A 13164-nucleotide genomic window follows, 5' to 3' on the forward strand; every position below is an offset into this window, starting at 1 on the left:
TGGGCCTTCAGGAGAGACATCAGAACATCTCAAGAAATGGTAAGCCACTGTATATATAACTAACACTTACAACGTTCATTTAGCTATAATACTTACTTAGTATCTGTTCTCAACAGGAGTAGGGACAAAAAACCTTACATAAATGAGCTAATGGCTAAAGTTCTGCTAATCCGTGAACCACCCGTGGAGAGAATAATAACTACTATTGGTGAACTTGAACTGAAAAAGGTTTTGGTTCACAAACATTACACTTGTGACTTGTATTTTCTACTCTAATCTATAGAATTTGCATTATTGAATTTGATATTTATCACTGCAGCTTACTAATACAATGCAAGAAGAACACATATGGCTCAAAGCAAAAATCCCTGAACCTGATGTGAGCAAAATCATTGCCTACATAGGTTGCGACAACTGTGGCCGCCGTTGTGAAGAACTGGCTGGTGAGACCTTTAAGTGTTCCAGCTGCCCAAACAAAGTCTGCACAACCACTGCTAGGTAGCTATATTCTTGTGATGACAATAACAAGCACATGTCTTAATTAAAAGCTAACTATAATATTGTTTCATGCAGGGTGAACTACACCTTCACCATAACCGATGGAACAGGGGAATTGAAGCTCACAGCTTTTGGAGCAGAGTGTGAGAAGCTCTTTGGCATGAAACTTGCTGACATATACAACAAAGTAATTGCTGTAAGTAACTCATACACCTAAGACTTACAAGTCTAATACATAACAAGCTATGAACTTACTAAAATCTACTACCTTGCTAGGAACACTGGGATGGCTTTGATGAAGCAGCAGCTAGATTGTCCACTACGGAGGCTTACTTTTGTGTTGGACCAGCTAACATGTTGAGCAGGGTGGGAGCTCTGAGGTGGGCTCTCAAGTCTGTCTCAATGGAGTAACTAGATGGAGGTTTGCTTAGCAAGCAGTGCGATTCTTATCTTATATTCCTCTACTGATCCTTTTGGTATTGCACTGCTTGTAACTATTGTGCTGCTTAGCTAACAAGTGGTTCTTCTAAGCTATCTTAGCCTACAACGAATGATATATTCATCTCTATGATGTCTTAAAACAAGCTGTTTGGTTGTAATCTTTTGGACAAATTTACAAACCTCGGTCATCCATTACCACATTAATCTAAGCTTTTTAACTACTTAATTATTCTATGAATTTCCCTCTTACTTGCTTGTTTACTGAAAGCTACCATCTTAGAATGCTAATTGTGTTTTTCTATAAAATTATGCATGCTAAATTAATATAGCTAATAGTATAGATTATAGCTTTCTGTTTATCATGCTAATAATTTAGCTGTGATTTAATTAAAACTTGCTAGAAGTCATATGCATACTGGAAATTATTCTAAATGATGATGCTGAAAATCTTCTGAATGATGTAATAAGAATGATAATACTAAATTATTAGCATGATACACAATTCAAAAAATACTTAATTTAGACTTAGGCAAAAAAAGAAAACAACATTAGAAGCTTAACAACATATACCATAATTTATAGCTAAAATAGATATAGAAATATATATTTTTCATTGTCATTTAAATAAGCAATTACATGACATTCTTACACTTTATAATTGCACTACTATGAAATTCATGCTAATTTCTACCAAGCTCAGCACTAATCAGCCTATATACTATCATACAAATTAAGGCACCAAAAACTACCAGCTACCTACATTGCTAAGCTTGCTAGGCAAAAAAACCTACACTTCCATGCAATTTCAGCCAACAAAAACCAGCAACAACCTAGGCTTTCATTCAATTTGTTCATAATGAGACAAGTTGAGGCCATACATAGAAGAGTCTTCTGCAGAATCAACAGACTTATAGCCTTCAACAAAGTCATCGTCTTCGTTGCCGCCGTCATCGGAGCTATCAGAGTCATCTTGATCATCCTCCTCTGAGCTAGCCTGATCATCGTCCTCTGGCATCCTTCTGCTCTTCCTTTTCTGTGGCATCACTGTCTTCCTCCCCTGAATTCTCTTCACCCTCCTCTTCTCCTTCAACACCCTCATCATCTTCCTCCTCCTCTTCACCTTCTACATCCTCCGCTCCTTCCTCAGCTTCTTGATCACCCTCATCCCCCTCAGCTTCAGCGTTTACTACACCCTGGATATGCTCAATCTCCATTGGAGCCACCCCATATCTCTGCTCCACCAGACCTCTCCTAGCCATCGCAGCAGCAACTTCCTCTTCCACCATCCTCCTCTCATTTTTGAGCTCTGCCTCAACCTGCTCCGCTTCTCTCTGAAGCTCCTCCCTACGAGCTTGTAAAGCCCTAAGTCGTGAACGTAGCATACTCAGTTGAAGCCACCTAGGACGGCCATGAGGGGCACTTGTAGAAGCTCTTGATGAAGAGGAAGATGCACCATCATTGTTAGCCATTTTAAGCTTAGATCAATTTACAGAAAATGAAAATATCTAGGGTAAAGAGAAGTATAAAGATGAGAGATTAAGAGAAAGTTGAGTGATAATCTAATGGAGGAAGATTAATAGGTTCTACGTTCTGACTCTTTATAGGATACAATATGCAATAATAGCATCTTCAGTTTAATGTCATAGAATAGTAGTTTATCTATAAATGGAAATATGCACCCAATTTTTTTTTCTAAAAGAGCCCTTTTATACTCCTAACAAAATTTTTATTCTATTCCAATATTTAGTACGTACATCAAATATTTTGTAATTTACAATTGGCTACAACTAAAATTCTGTTCTTATTGAATTTTATAAGGTAAAATATTATACAATGTTACCATTTAATAATGTTCACCAAGGATCATTAATTAGTCGTACCGATTTCGGATAAGCCATACATTGTTAAGTTCAAATTAATTTGAAGTACAATGATTTGTACTCTATATAATTAACCTATTAATTTTGTGTTTTTTTAAATAAATATTGATATATTAACAACAAAATAACAATCTCTATAACCTCAGAGTAAGATTATTTGTACTCTATACCTTAATTCCTTAATAATTAATCTTGAGTACTTCAGTTGTAGGCAATAAAATATCAAGACATTCTATCAAGGGCCTTAATTAAAGGCTATCAAATCTCAACACGAAGACACACTCTTGCATTATTGCATGTGATTTATACACTAACCCCAGATGTTACTACACCAACACATTTTTTATAAAGATTTTACAAATAGTGAAGCTATTCTATGCCATGAAGCTACCATAGGTTATCACTAATTTTAAATGCAATTCAATATATCAACATGTACGTTCTTTAATTAATCTCAATTTATTCATAATTACCTAAAAAAACCTACAAATTAGCCAATAGAAATCACACTTCTGGTCTCACTAACTAGCAACACCACATTACCAAAAAGTGTGCAATCATACTTAGCTCCATTATAGCTCACAACAACATTATTTATGTTGTCACAAAAAAAAAATATAGAATTAAACTAATTAAAGCAAGAGCATTTACAAATTATTTATAAGAATATGAAGGAGGGAGTCTCTTGGTTAGCACATAAAATTACAAATAAATAGAATTGGGAGTGGAGGGGTTAGGACGAATGACATCTTATGTATAATTCCTCTATTATATTTAAACACTTATACAAATTATTTATGTTGCCACCTTAATTTCCTTTTTAATTAACTATCTTTTTCAATTACCCAAAGTGGTGCTCATTTTAATTATATAAATCCATATTTTGTTTACTAAAGGAACGTTCAATGACATTTTATTTCATATTGCTATAAATTTTCTACCATATATTGAACTATTCTCCAATCTTGTAGTTTTTAATTTCGATAATATTGTTTAATTTTCTTGATAATATAAAAGATTATTATGGTGATCATGATTTATTTAATACATTATAAATATGATTTGTATAAAACCTCTCCCTAATTAGTTTGGTATCTTCAAGATCAAAACCCCAAATCTCAAGTAATTTATCTGATTTTCTCAATGTAGACTCTTAGCTAGCCCCAAAACTACAATAATCTCTTACTAATTAGCTTTGACCAAATAATTTACACCACTTTATCAAACAACATACAAAGGAGAAATACCTTTATAATCTGTTAGATTAATTTCATTCAAGCAAACAAATTTGATAGATTTGTTAGTGCTGACTTAGTGAAATCCAAGATCTTAATTAGCACATAAGTTACTGAAGTTTACATGGGAATATGGGATGGTATTCATTATGGTGATTTTCTAGAAAACATTTAACTTCAAACCTGTCTTCAATCAAAGTGTTTCATTAGTCCAATGAACTTAATTATTTTCAATAGCTTTTAAATCAATACGAAACGACTGCCCTTGTGCCTCTCAATTTCAACTCAGGGCATACAGCTTGCCTGGTAGTAAATACAAGAAGCCTTTGATGTGGAATAACCTATGCTTTTTATAAATTAGAATAGAAAATTATCTGATAAAGGCTATTGTTTCGTAGGTGTAAAAATTGAAAAAGACAGATTGCCATTTGGAGATTAAGATTAAGTAAACATAGCTTAACATACTATAATATTCATACTGATTTCTACCAAACAAATAGAAACCATCAAAATTACAACTTAAACCATCAAACCATAACAAAAGCAACTATTACTAAGCAAATATAACAACTAATTAAACCATCAAAATCCAGCAACTACATAACTTATACTTTCAAACAGATAAAAAAACTTCATTAAAAACGAGACACATTTTCTCAATCTTCCTCTTCTGAATCTCCCTCCTCCTCCTCTGCAACAACATGTTCTTCTTCCACCTCCACCGCGGCCTCTACCTGCACTTCTTCCTTGCCCTGTTGTACCTCTCCAACCATAGCAGCACCAACAGCAGCCCCAGAAGCAGCCCCAGCAGCAGCTGCTGCTTCTTGTTCAATTATTCTCCTTGTGTTTGCTATTCGAGCTTCCACTTGCTGCATCGTAATTCGCAAGATATATAAAATCCCCTCCAGTTCATCCCTACGTTGCTGTAAATTCCTAAGCCTATCACTCAAATCAGCCAACTCTTGGCTACGAGAATTGCCATCAAAGGAAGATGAAGAGGCGCCATTTTTTGCCATTATAAGAGAGAAGAAAATATTTAGAAAAAGAAATAAAAGGGAGAAGAAGCAGAAGAATCTTTCAGAAATGAAAAGACAAGAAAGAGATGTACTGTCTTTTATAGCCTAGGCACTAATTGGAAGAAGATGTAAAGACCTTAGCTTTATTAGAGAAATACGGAGTATACACTTTCCAAAGTTCATTTTATCAGAAAAAGTACTTATAACAATAATTCAATGTACATGCTATTTATAGAATGATCCTAAAATATTTCTTTTTTTCCCCCTTTTTAAAAAAAAAAAAATTTAAAAATTTCACTTTAATACTACATAAAAATAATCCTATATTTTTAATTAAGTTAAAGAAAATACAAAAAAAAAAGTATTGAAAAACTAAAATGTAACATCATTTTTACATCATTATCCTCGATTTATAAGATTAATTCAACTAATTAGTAAGGAATTGGTACTAAAAAAAAACAAAATAATGGAGAAATATTCCAAGCTTTTGCTTAACTTAGTTTGCTTATCTTTAATATGTATGTTGATAAAATTAAACTCTGAAACATAAGCTAATCCAAAGCCAAACCAATAGTAACAATTCTATAATCATATTAAGCAATAAAACGAATTATCAAAAGTAGAAATGAACACTATCTTTACCCAAAGAAGGGAATGTATAGTTTTTTCCATCTTTACTAAGCTATAACAACTATACTCTATTTCTTTGCAATAATTATTAGTTTCAAAACAGTAGATTTTTTCAATATTTTATTTTTATTAATTAATGAATCATAAACTAAGATATAAAACAATATTTTATGGAATTGTTAAAATTTATTATGCTCTACATGTCATGTGTCTTAATTTGATTCGATTAAAAACCTTACAATTAAGTACATGTATTAGGTTTTTCTCAAGTTGAAATCATATATATTTTATCTGTGTTATTATTTCTACGTAGTAATAGTGATAAAATAAATTATAATAGAGATAGGTTTTATTTTAATTGAAATCAAAATTTTGAGTCAAATACAATACAAATTTTACTAAGGAATCTCTATACTTGAGCTATAGGTGCTAGGCATTTGTGTTTCACTATCTCCATAAATTAACATATTTTACTAATCTTAGTCATTTAATTAGTGAATTAATATATAATGGTCCTATATCATACTGCATAATGCATGTGATGTAACAAAGTATGTTTCTATACATGTAATATATCCTACTATTACACGATTAACACCAAAAGATTAAATAAAGGATAATGCATCATACAAACAAGCTAAGTTGAAGAACAAATCTTTGTATTGCATTTACGACCTTGCATATTTATTTAGAAGTTTATCAAAGGTAAAAAAGAATACTTATGTACTAGAGAACAAATCTTTGTATTGAAAATTACTTATGTACTAGAGAATAACCATTTAATCAATGAAGTCAAGCATTTACCCAAAGAATAAAAAGATAAACAATCAACCATAAAAAAGTTTATCAAAGGTAAAAAAGAATACTGCCTTTCCCTAAAGGAAAAAAGAGAGATTAAATTTATAGCCTTTTCAATCTTTCAATATCAATTGATTACAACAATACTTAAGAAGCATGGCTTAAAGCCCAAACTATTAATAATACACAAAAATAGAAGCTGCAGCCATTCAAAGTAAGGAAAGAGTAGCTACCTCTCTTCCAAAGTGATTAAATAAACCCCAAAAATTCTATAAAGTAACTCACATGTTGCTGCTATAAGTACCATCACTTCACTACTAATCCCTCATATAACAATCTCTATTCTCATAGCAAATTACAAATACAAATATGGCAGATAATGGTAAGGGAAAGCTTCCTGTTGACCCAAAATCACACTCATCACGAAAGCTAACATTGAAATCAATGGAAAAAAGAATTGATGCACTTGCAAGACAAGTAGAAGAGCTAGAGCACAAATTGCAGCACCTTCAAGCAACCACTTCAACAGAGATTTCTATGCCAGAACAAAGGCAAATGCCACCAAAGAAGCGTCGTTTTATTCTCGGATCAGACTCAGACCAGGAGCAAACAGTAAGCTATTCCTACAACAATGACTTCCAACAACTCAGTTTTGACTCCAAGGGTACTAACCATAGCAGTGACCCAGACTACAATGCTGATGATGATAGTGCATCTTCCAATGAAGACACCTCCAATACATCATCTGGACAAGAACAAGACTACTCAGATAGCAGCAATGATTCAAACAGCAATGAGTCTTACTACTAGAAGATCATGCAGCCAAGACAACCCCCTAATAAGCTATAACAACTTATAAACTATTAAATGAAGTCAAGCAAAACTATAACTACTTATAATGTACTATCTAGCAGTAAGTTGTATTGTGTCAATATATGGCACTAGAGCTAATTTTAGTGTGTTGTCTACCATTAAGTAATATTGTGTGAATGAATGGCAGCTTTAGGAAATACGTGTATAGTGCTGCTCTTATTATATATAATTAAAATTAATTTTATATAATTTACTCTGTTTATAATTCTATAATTAACACTGTTAAGTTTATAATTTAAACATTGTAATATGGAGGCCTACATTTCAAAGTGTTCTGTGGTGTGAATGTCATGGAAACAACAATCAAATAACTAGCAAATCAGTGTTGTATCTTTTACTTAAATCCACACAAACCACAATCAATTAAGCATGTCTATCAAAGAGTTCTATGGTTAGATAATGTACTATAACTACAAATCACAAATTAGGATACTTTTTAGTGTAGATTGACCCTTCAACAGATAATTACCAGCTTCTTCTTTCAAAGCCAATCTGCTAGCTGTGCTTTGCAAGTCTCTTTCAATGATAATTACTTAGCTTGATATTCATATCACAGCCCAGCTTTAGCCAACCGATTGGATTCTGATTATCATGCTTCAATCCAAAACTGATATTTATGCAATCTGATGTGCATGAAATGGCAATTGACATGAGAAATAAGTTTAACATTGTGCCAAATATGCTACACATTGATGTCAAAAAACAAGAGTAAGCCTTTCATAAATCAAGCCTTGTTCTTTAAAGCCTTTTTTTTCCCATTTGAAATCAGATTAAAGGCCAATTGCATAAAAATAGATTTGCATTACATAAGTTTGAGAGATTTAACATTACAATAAATGCAGCCATTTACCTACTGTTAGCAAGCAGCCTAACCATTTAAAGCACCTTAACCTATCACCAAAACCAATAGGTCTTATCTGAGATCACATTGTCTTTGCCCTCTTCACTTTCAATCTTCTGAACATCCTCACTATGCTTAAGTGCCACCTGATCCTTAGCAGCATCAGAGATCATGGCTACACTATCATCAGGAACATCTTCATTATTCTTCTTAGTTTTTTTTCCCTTCATTACAGCTTTGCATTGCTTCAATTTCAATAGACACTTCAACCAACTCCTTTTCTATCTTCACAACTCTCTTTCCCACTTCAAAATGAATTGCTCTTGCATCTGCTAATTGGCCCTGTAAATTAGCCTCTCTAAGTTGAAGATGCTCCAGTTTGGACTGCATGTTACGTTTCTGAGACATAGAAAAATGGTTAGAATTTTTAGGATGAGATATGTAGCAATTATGGAGTAATATTTTTATAAATGGAGTATTTTAGAGAAATGAAAGGTTCAGAAGTGTTTACATAGGAAAAAAAATTATTTTTCTTTTAAAAAATCAAATAAAAGAAAACCTTTTAATTTCATTTTTATGTTTTTTTTAAAATTATTTTTTAAAAAACCACATAATTATATATTGAAACCTTTTAAAAGTAATAATACTAATTAATAAACATAATAGAAAAAGATAAATACTAAAACCATAATAGAAAAGGATAAATAATTTAACTATTATAATCTTAAGTCAACCTCCTAAAAGGAAAAGAAAACAAGCAAAGGACTTTCATGGTCAAATAACAACTAAACAAAGAAAGAACAAATTAGCATTAGCCAAATAGAAATGTAAAAAAATTAAGCAAGAAATCAAGTGGAGACTTTTGAAAACCCAAATTATTAAGCCACATTAGAATTTTGGGCCTTTATGGTAGCCCAAGCCATTTTTAAGCCAAAAAATAAAATAAAATTGGGCCTTTAATACATATATAGTACTCTTACACAATCATGTACAATACTCAAGTAAACCAACTTAGTTAGTACTCTTACACAATCATGTACAATCACTTATTTTAGTTTAATTTTACTAACGACATGTACATTCACTCATAAATCTATATTTATTCATAATTACACTAAAAAAAATACACATTAGCCTAAATTAATCATTGAGACATATTTCAACAAGTATTAAAGAGTTTTTATTTTTAGTAAATCTAATGTATAAATTAGTAATTTTAGTGAAAGTAAATCTGGATGAAAACTGCAAAAAGTAAAAACATTTTACTTTCAAAAAATACCAAGAGAGTATAGCGTTGATAAACTTACATGCCATCAAAGTTAACATTGGGGATATGTTGGATAAGGTGGCAATCTTGGCCATTCGGCTTCTCATATCTTTCTTTCAGATTTGGACAGCCACGTATGTCCAGTGTCTGTAAAGAGGTAAGGCCTAGCAATGATTGTGGAAGTGACGTCATTTCTTCACAACCCCAAATGTTGAGGTAACGTAGCAAGGAGAGATTTCCCAGTGATACTTTTTTCAAGCTTTGGCAGTCTCCAATATTAAGGTATCGAATGGAGTCTGAAGATTCTATCGTCAAACTTGCCAGTATTTTTGCAGCGGACTAAGCTTAAACTCTGTAGATTAGATAACCTGCTACTGATTGACAGAGAAGATGGTCCATCGTCTCTAATGAGGTTAAAAGAGTTGATGATGCATCCTCATCATCAATTGACGTCAGATTGGATTCAAATAACTTCCAATTGATCCCTTCAGTATATAAATTCTCTAGCTTTGGTGCTAGAGACATTGACATCAACTTGGGGCAATCATATATAGTCATATTTCGAAGACGAGGAAACAAGAAGTGCATTGGCTCACCACCATCACCGTTTGATGGTCTTGTCCACCCCTTTAGAGACCTCAATTTTTTTTAATTCCAACTCCAACTCTTTTAAGGATGGGAAGTAGACATTGTGGGCTCCGGAACCACACTTTCCACCTCCATCTGCATCTCCACCACAGACCCAGTCTTCATCTTCTACATACTCCAAGCCATCAATTTCTTCTAGAGTAAGATCTTCGAGATGACTCAACTGAGGGAGAACTTTGCACTCATCGCATTTCATAATACAAATGGAAAAAAGATTAGAAAGCCCATCCAACCATCTACGCGGCATCTCAACTCCTTTGTAGCTATCAACTCTGATACATATAACCATTGGAGGGCATGGAGGCAATGAATATGTACCATAGTTTTTCCCAACTATAATATAATCTAAATCTATCAAAGATGTCATTTTCCCAAGTCCTGATGGAAATTCGGTCAAACTTGTCTTATAAATTGCCAAGTGCCTCAGGTTGTCTAATTCACAAAAATCTCTTGGCAACTTTTTCAGACGAAAGCATGCTTTAAGGTTCAACGTTTGCAGGTTTTGTAATCTTGTTATGCCATCAGGAAGACATTTAATACGGCGATTCCACGCAAGATTAAGGTATCTTAGATGTCTCAACTTCCTTATAGAATTTGGCACCACATAGATATTCATGTTTTCTAAATCTAAGGCACGCAAAGACTGAAATTTCAAAACCATCATTTCAAGAGATGATACTTCTAAATAATTAAAAAAATGATTGGATTTGATTAGTAATGACCGTATCTTCGTAGCAGAAAGCAATGTTGCTGGAGCTTTGAATTCCAATCGACAGTATTCTGGCCTTATCATGTTAACACTCACGTGCATCAATTCATCAGTAGAAGAGACCTGGTATAAAGGCTCAACCAGTTGTTTAATCTCTTCACCAGCTATACCTTCAGCCAAGTCATGCACTAAATCGTGCATTTTGCAGTATTTGACGTTCCCTTCATCATCTTCTTCCGGATCTTGAAATAAATTCTTCCCTAACAATTCCATAAAGTATTGATCTCCAATGTCGTCTGTGCTTGATGGATCAAAATATCCTTTTCATAAATGTAGTCCTTTGGGAACAACGAACAGTATGCAAAACATTGCTTTAATGCCGGTGGCAAGTAGTCATAACTCAACTTCAACACTTGCATGATGTTATCGTCTTCCTTTCCCTTTGCCTTTGAGAGTCGAGCATTTCTAATTCGTCGCCAGCCTTCTTCCCTAGTTTCAGAGTAACAAAGGCTTCCAACAACCCTAATTGCAAGGGGAACCTTTCCGCAGCTGTCAACAATTTCCTTCCCCAACTGAGTGAGAGTATGATTGCTCTCTTCTTGCCCCAATTTAAATGCATATTTTTTGAAAAGACTCCAGGACTCTTTATCAGTTAGAAGTCCTAGATTGTAAGTTTCTGTTGAACCAACTGCATTTGCAACTTTAGCAGAGCGTGTTGTTGCAATAACTTTACTGCCATCTGCACCACACTCGAGCAACCTTAGCAGATCCAACCAATTATTCCGTTCATCATCCCATATGTCGTCTAAGACAAGAAGAAATTTCTTATCTTTTAACGATGCTTGGTTGCTCGATTCAATTTGATCTACTGAGAGTTCTCTGGTATCCTTAAAACCCAAGGACTGGCAAACTGTTCTCAGAACTTGGTTCTGATTATTAACCTCAGGTACACATGCCCAAGCAGCAAGATCAAAATGTTTCCGAACATTCTCATCATTATAAACGAGTTGAGCAAGAGTAGTTTTACCAAGACCCCCAAACCCCACGATTGAGATTACAGAAACCCTTTTCCCATCATCATCAAAAAGCATTTCAGTAATAATCTTTTTGTCATTTTCTCTACCAATAACATCATCTTCTCTCACATGAGATCCTCTTTCCCTATTCCTTACATAGCGAGCCCTTAGTGGTTGTGGTTCATCGCCATGATAAACGTTCAATTTTAAGTTAGCAATGCCAATATCTGAATTGATTTTATCAAGCTGCTGTCTAATAGACTTGATTTGTCGAGATATTTTCCAATCAAAACGAAGATTTTTGCCAGACCTCGAGAAAGAAACACAAACCTGCTTGTTGACATCTATCCGCTGTTTCTGGCGGTCGACAGTGAGAACATCATCAAACATATCATCAGCTTGGTAAAGCACAACCCTCAGCCTCCGAAGCCACTCTTTGAAGGTGTCACTGCGCTCCTCTTCTTGGTGCCTCTCCGCATCGCGAACTCGAGCTCTGATCACCTTTAAGGTGTCCTCTAGCTTTTCCAAATCGTCTCGTGCACCCCAGCATGATGCAGCCTCTTTTACAGCTGATTTTCCCAGATTTGTCAAGGCGTTTACCAATAAGCCGGAAATCACTCCCTCTGCCATTTTTTCTACTCCTTTCTTTTTCTTTTTTTTTTTTTTTTTTTTTTTTTTGTTTGTTAAAATCTCTCCATTTTTTCAACGATATATTATAAGCCCAATTCCGATGAATATTGAGGAAGTTATGGCCAATTTACTGAACTGGGCCCGTTTTGAGCCCTATATGCGGCCCAATGATCTAGGGGAGGGCCTAATATGATTTATCATTCCTAATGCAATTAGAATGGTTTTAGTCTTTTAGAATCTTCTAGAAGGTTCTTTTCATTCCTAATTCAATTAGCATTGATAAATTGACTTTTGTTGACTTTTCAGAGTTTTAATTAAAATCAAAGAACATTTTTGAGGAAAAGATACGATTTTATCCTCCTGTACGACAAAATTTATCCGATTTTAGAAAACGCGTCAAAAACAGGATTAGCGCCTAATGCCAGGTATTGGCGCCTGGCGCTAATGTTGGCGCCTGGCGCCAATCAGCCAGCGTTGGCGCCAGCTCTGTTTCAGGTGCGCCAATGCTCTGTTTTGTTTATTTTATCTTTTTGGCTGATTTTCTTTATAAATAACGTCGTAAAAACTCCGTTTTCATTCATCAACAATCAGTTTTCAATTATATTCACCTACAACCAGTTCACAATCATCAATTCTCTCATTCTCTTTAACCAATTCTCACCAACTCTCATCAAGATTTTCT

At 33.9% G+C, this 13164-nt stretch overlaps 2 protein-coding genes across 2 annotated transcripts; both read right to left on the reverse strand.

The window, feature by feature from the left end:
* Positions 1-8105: 8105 nt before the first annotated feature.
* On the reverse strand, positions 8106-12341 carry LOC110715609 (putative disease resistance protein RGA1). Its single transcript, XM_021894197.1, has 2 exons — positions 9520-12341; positions 8106-8611 (listed from the first exon to the last, which is right to left on the reverse strand). The coding sequence occupies exon 1, from the start codon at positions 11107-11109 to the stop codon at positions 10081-10083; it is 1029 nt and encodes a 342-aa protein (XP_021749889.1). The 5' UTR covers positions 11110-12341; the 3' UTR covers positions 8106-8611; positions 9520-10080.
* Positions 11147-12482, reverse strand: LOC110715441 (putative disease resistance protein RGA3). The gene is made up of 2 exons (XM_021894022.1): positions 11242-12482; positions 11147-11174 (listed from the first exon to the last, which is right to left on the reverse strand). The coding sequence occupies exons 1-2, from the start codon at positions 12480-12482 to the stop codon at positions 11147-11149; spliced, it is 1269 nt and encodes a 422-aa protein (XP_021749714.1).
* Between the last annotated feature and the right edge of the window lie 682 nt (positions 12483-13164).

This window comes from Chenopodium quinoa, unplaced genomic scaffold (assembly GCF_001683475.1).
Source record: "Chenopodium quinoa cultivar QQ74 unplaced genomic scaffold, ASM168347v1, whole genome shotgun sequence".
Lineage (NCBI taxonomy): Eukaryota > Viridiplantae > Streptophyta > Magnoliopsida > Caryophyllales > Amaranthaceae > Chenopodium > Chenopodium quinoa.

Coding starts and splice junctions, on each gene's coding strand:
- LOC110715609 (XM_021894197.1), bottom strand. CDS start 11,109: ATGGAATTGTTAGGGAAGAATTTATTTCAAGATCCGGAAGAAGATGAT.
- LOC110715441 (XM_021894022.1), bottom strand. CDS start 12,482: ATGGCAGAGGGAGTGATTTCCGGCTTATTGGTAAACGCCTTGACAAAT. Junction 11,175..11,241: donor AACATCATGCAAGTGTTGAA/GTTGAGTTATGA, acceptor TTGTTCCCAAAG/GACTACATTTATGAAAAGGA.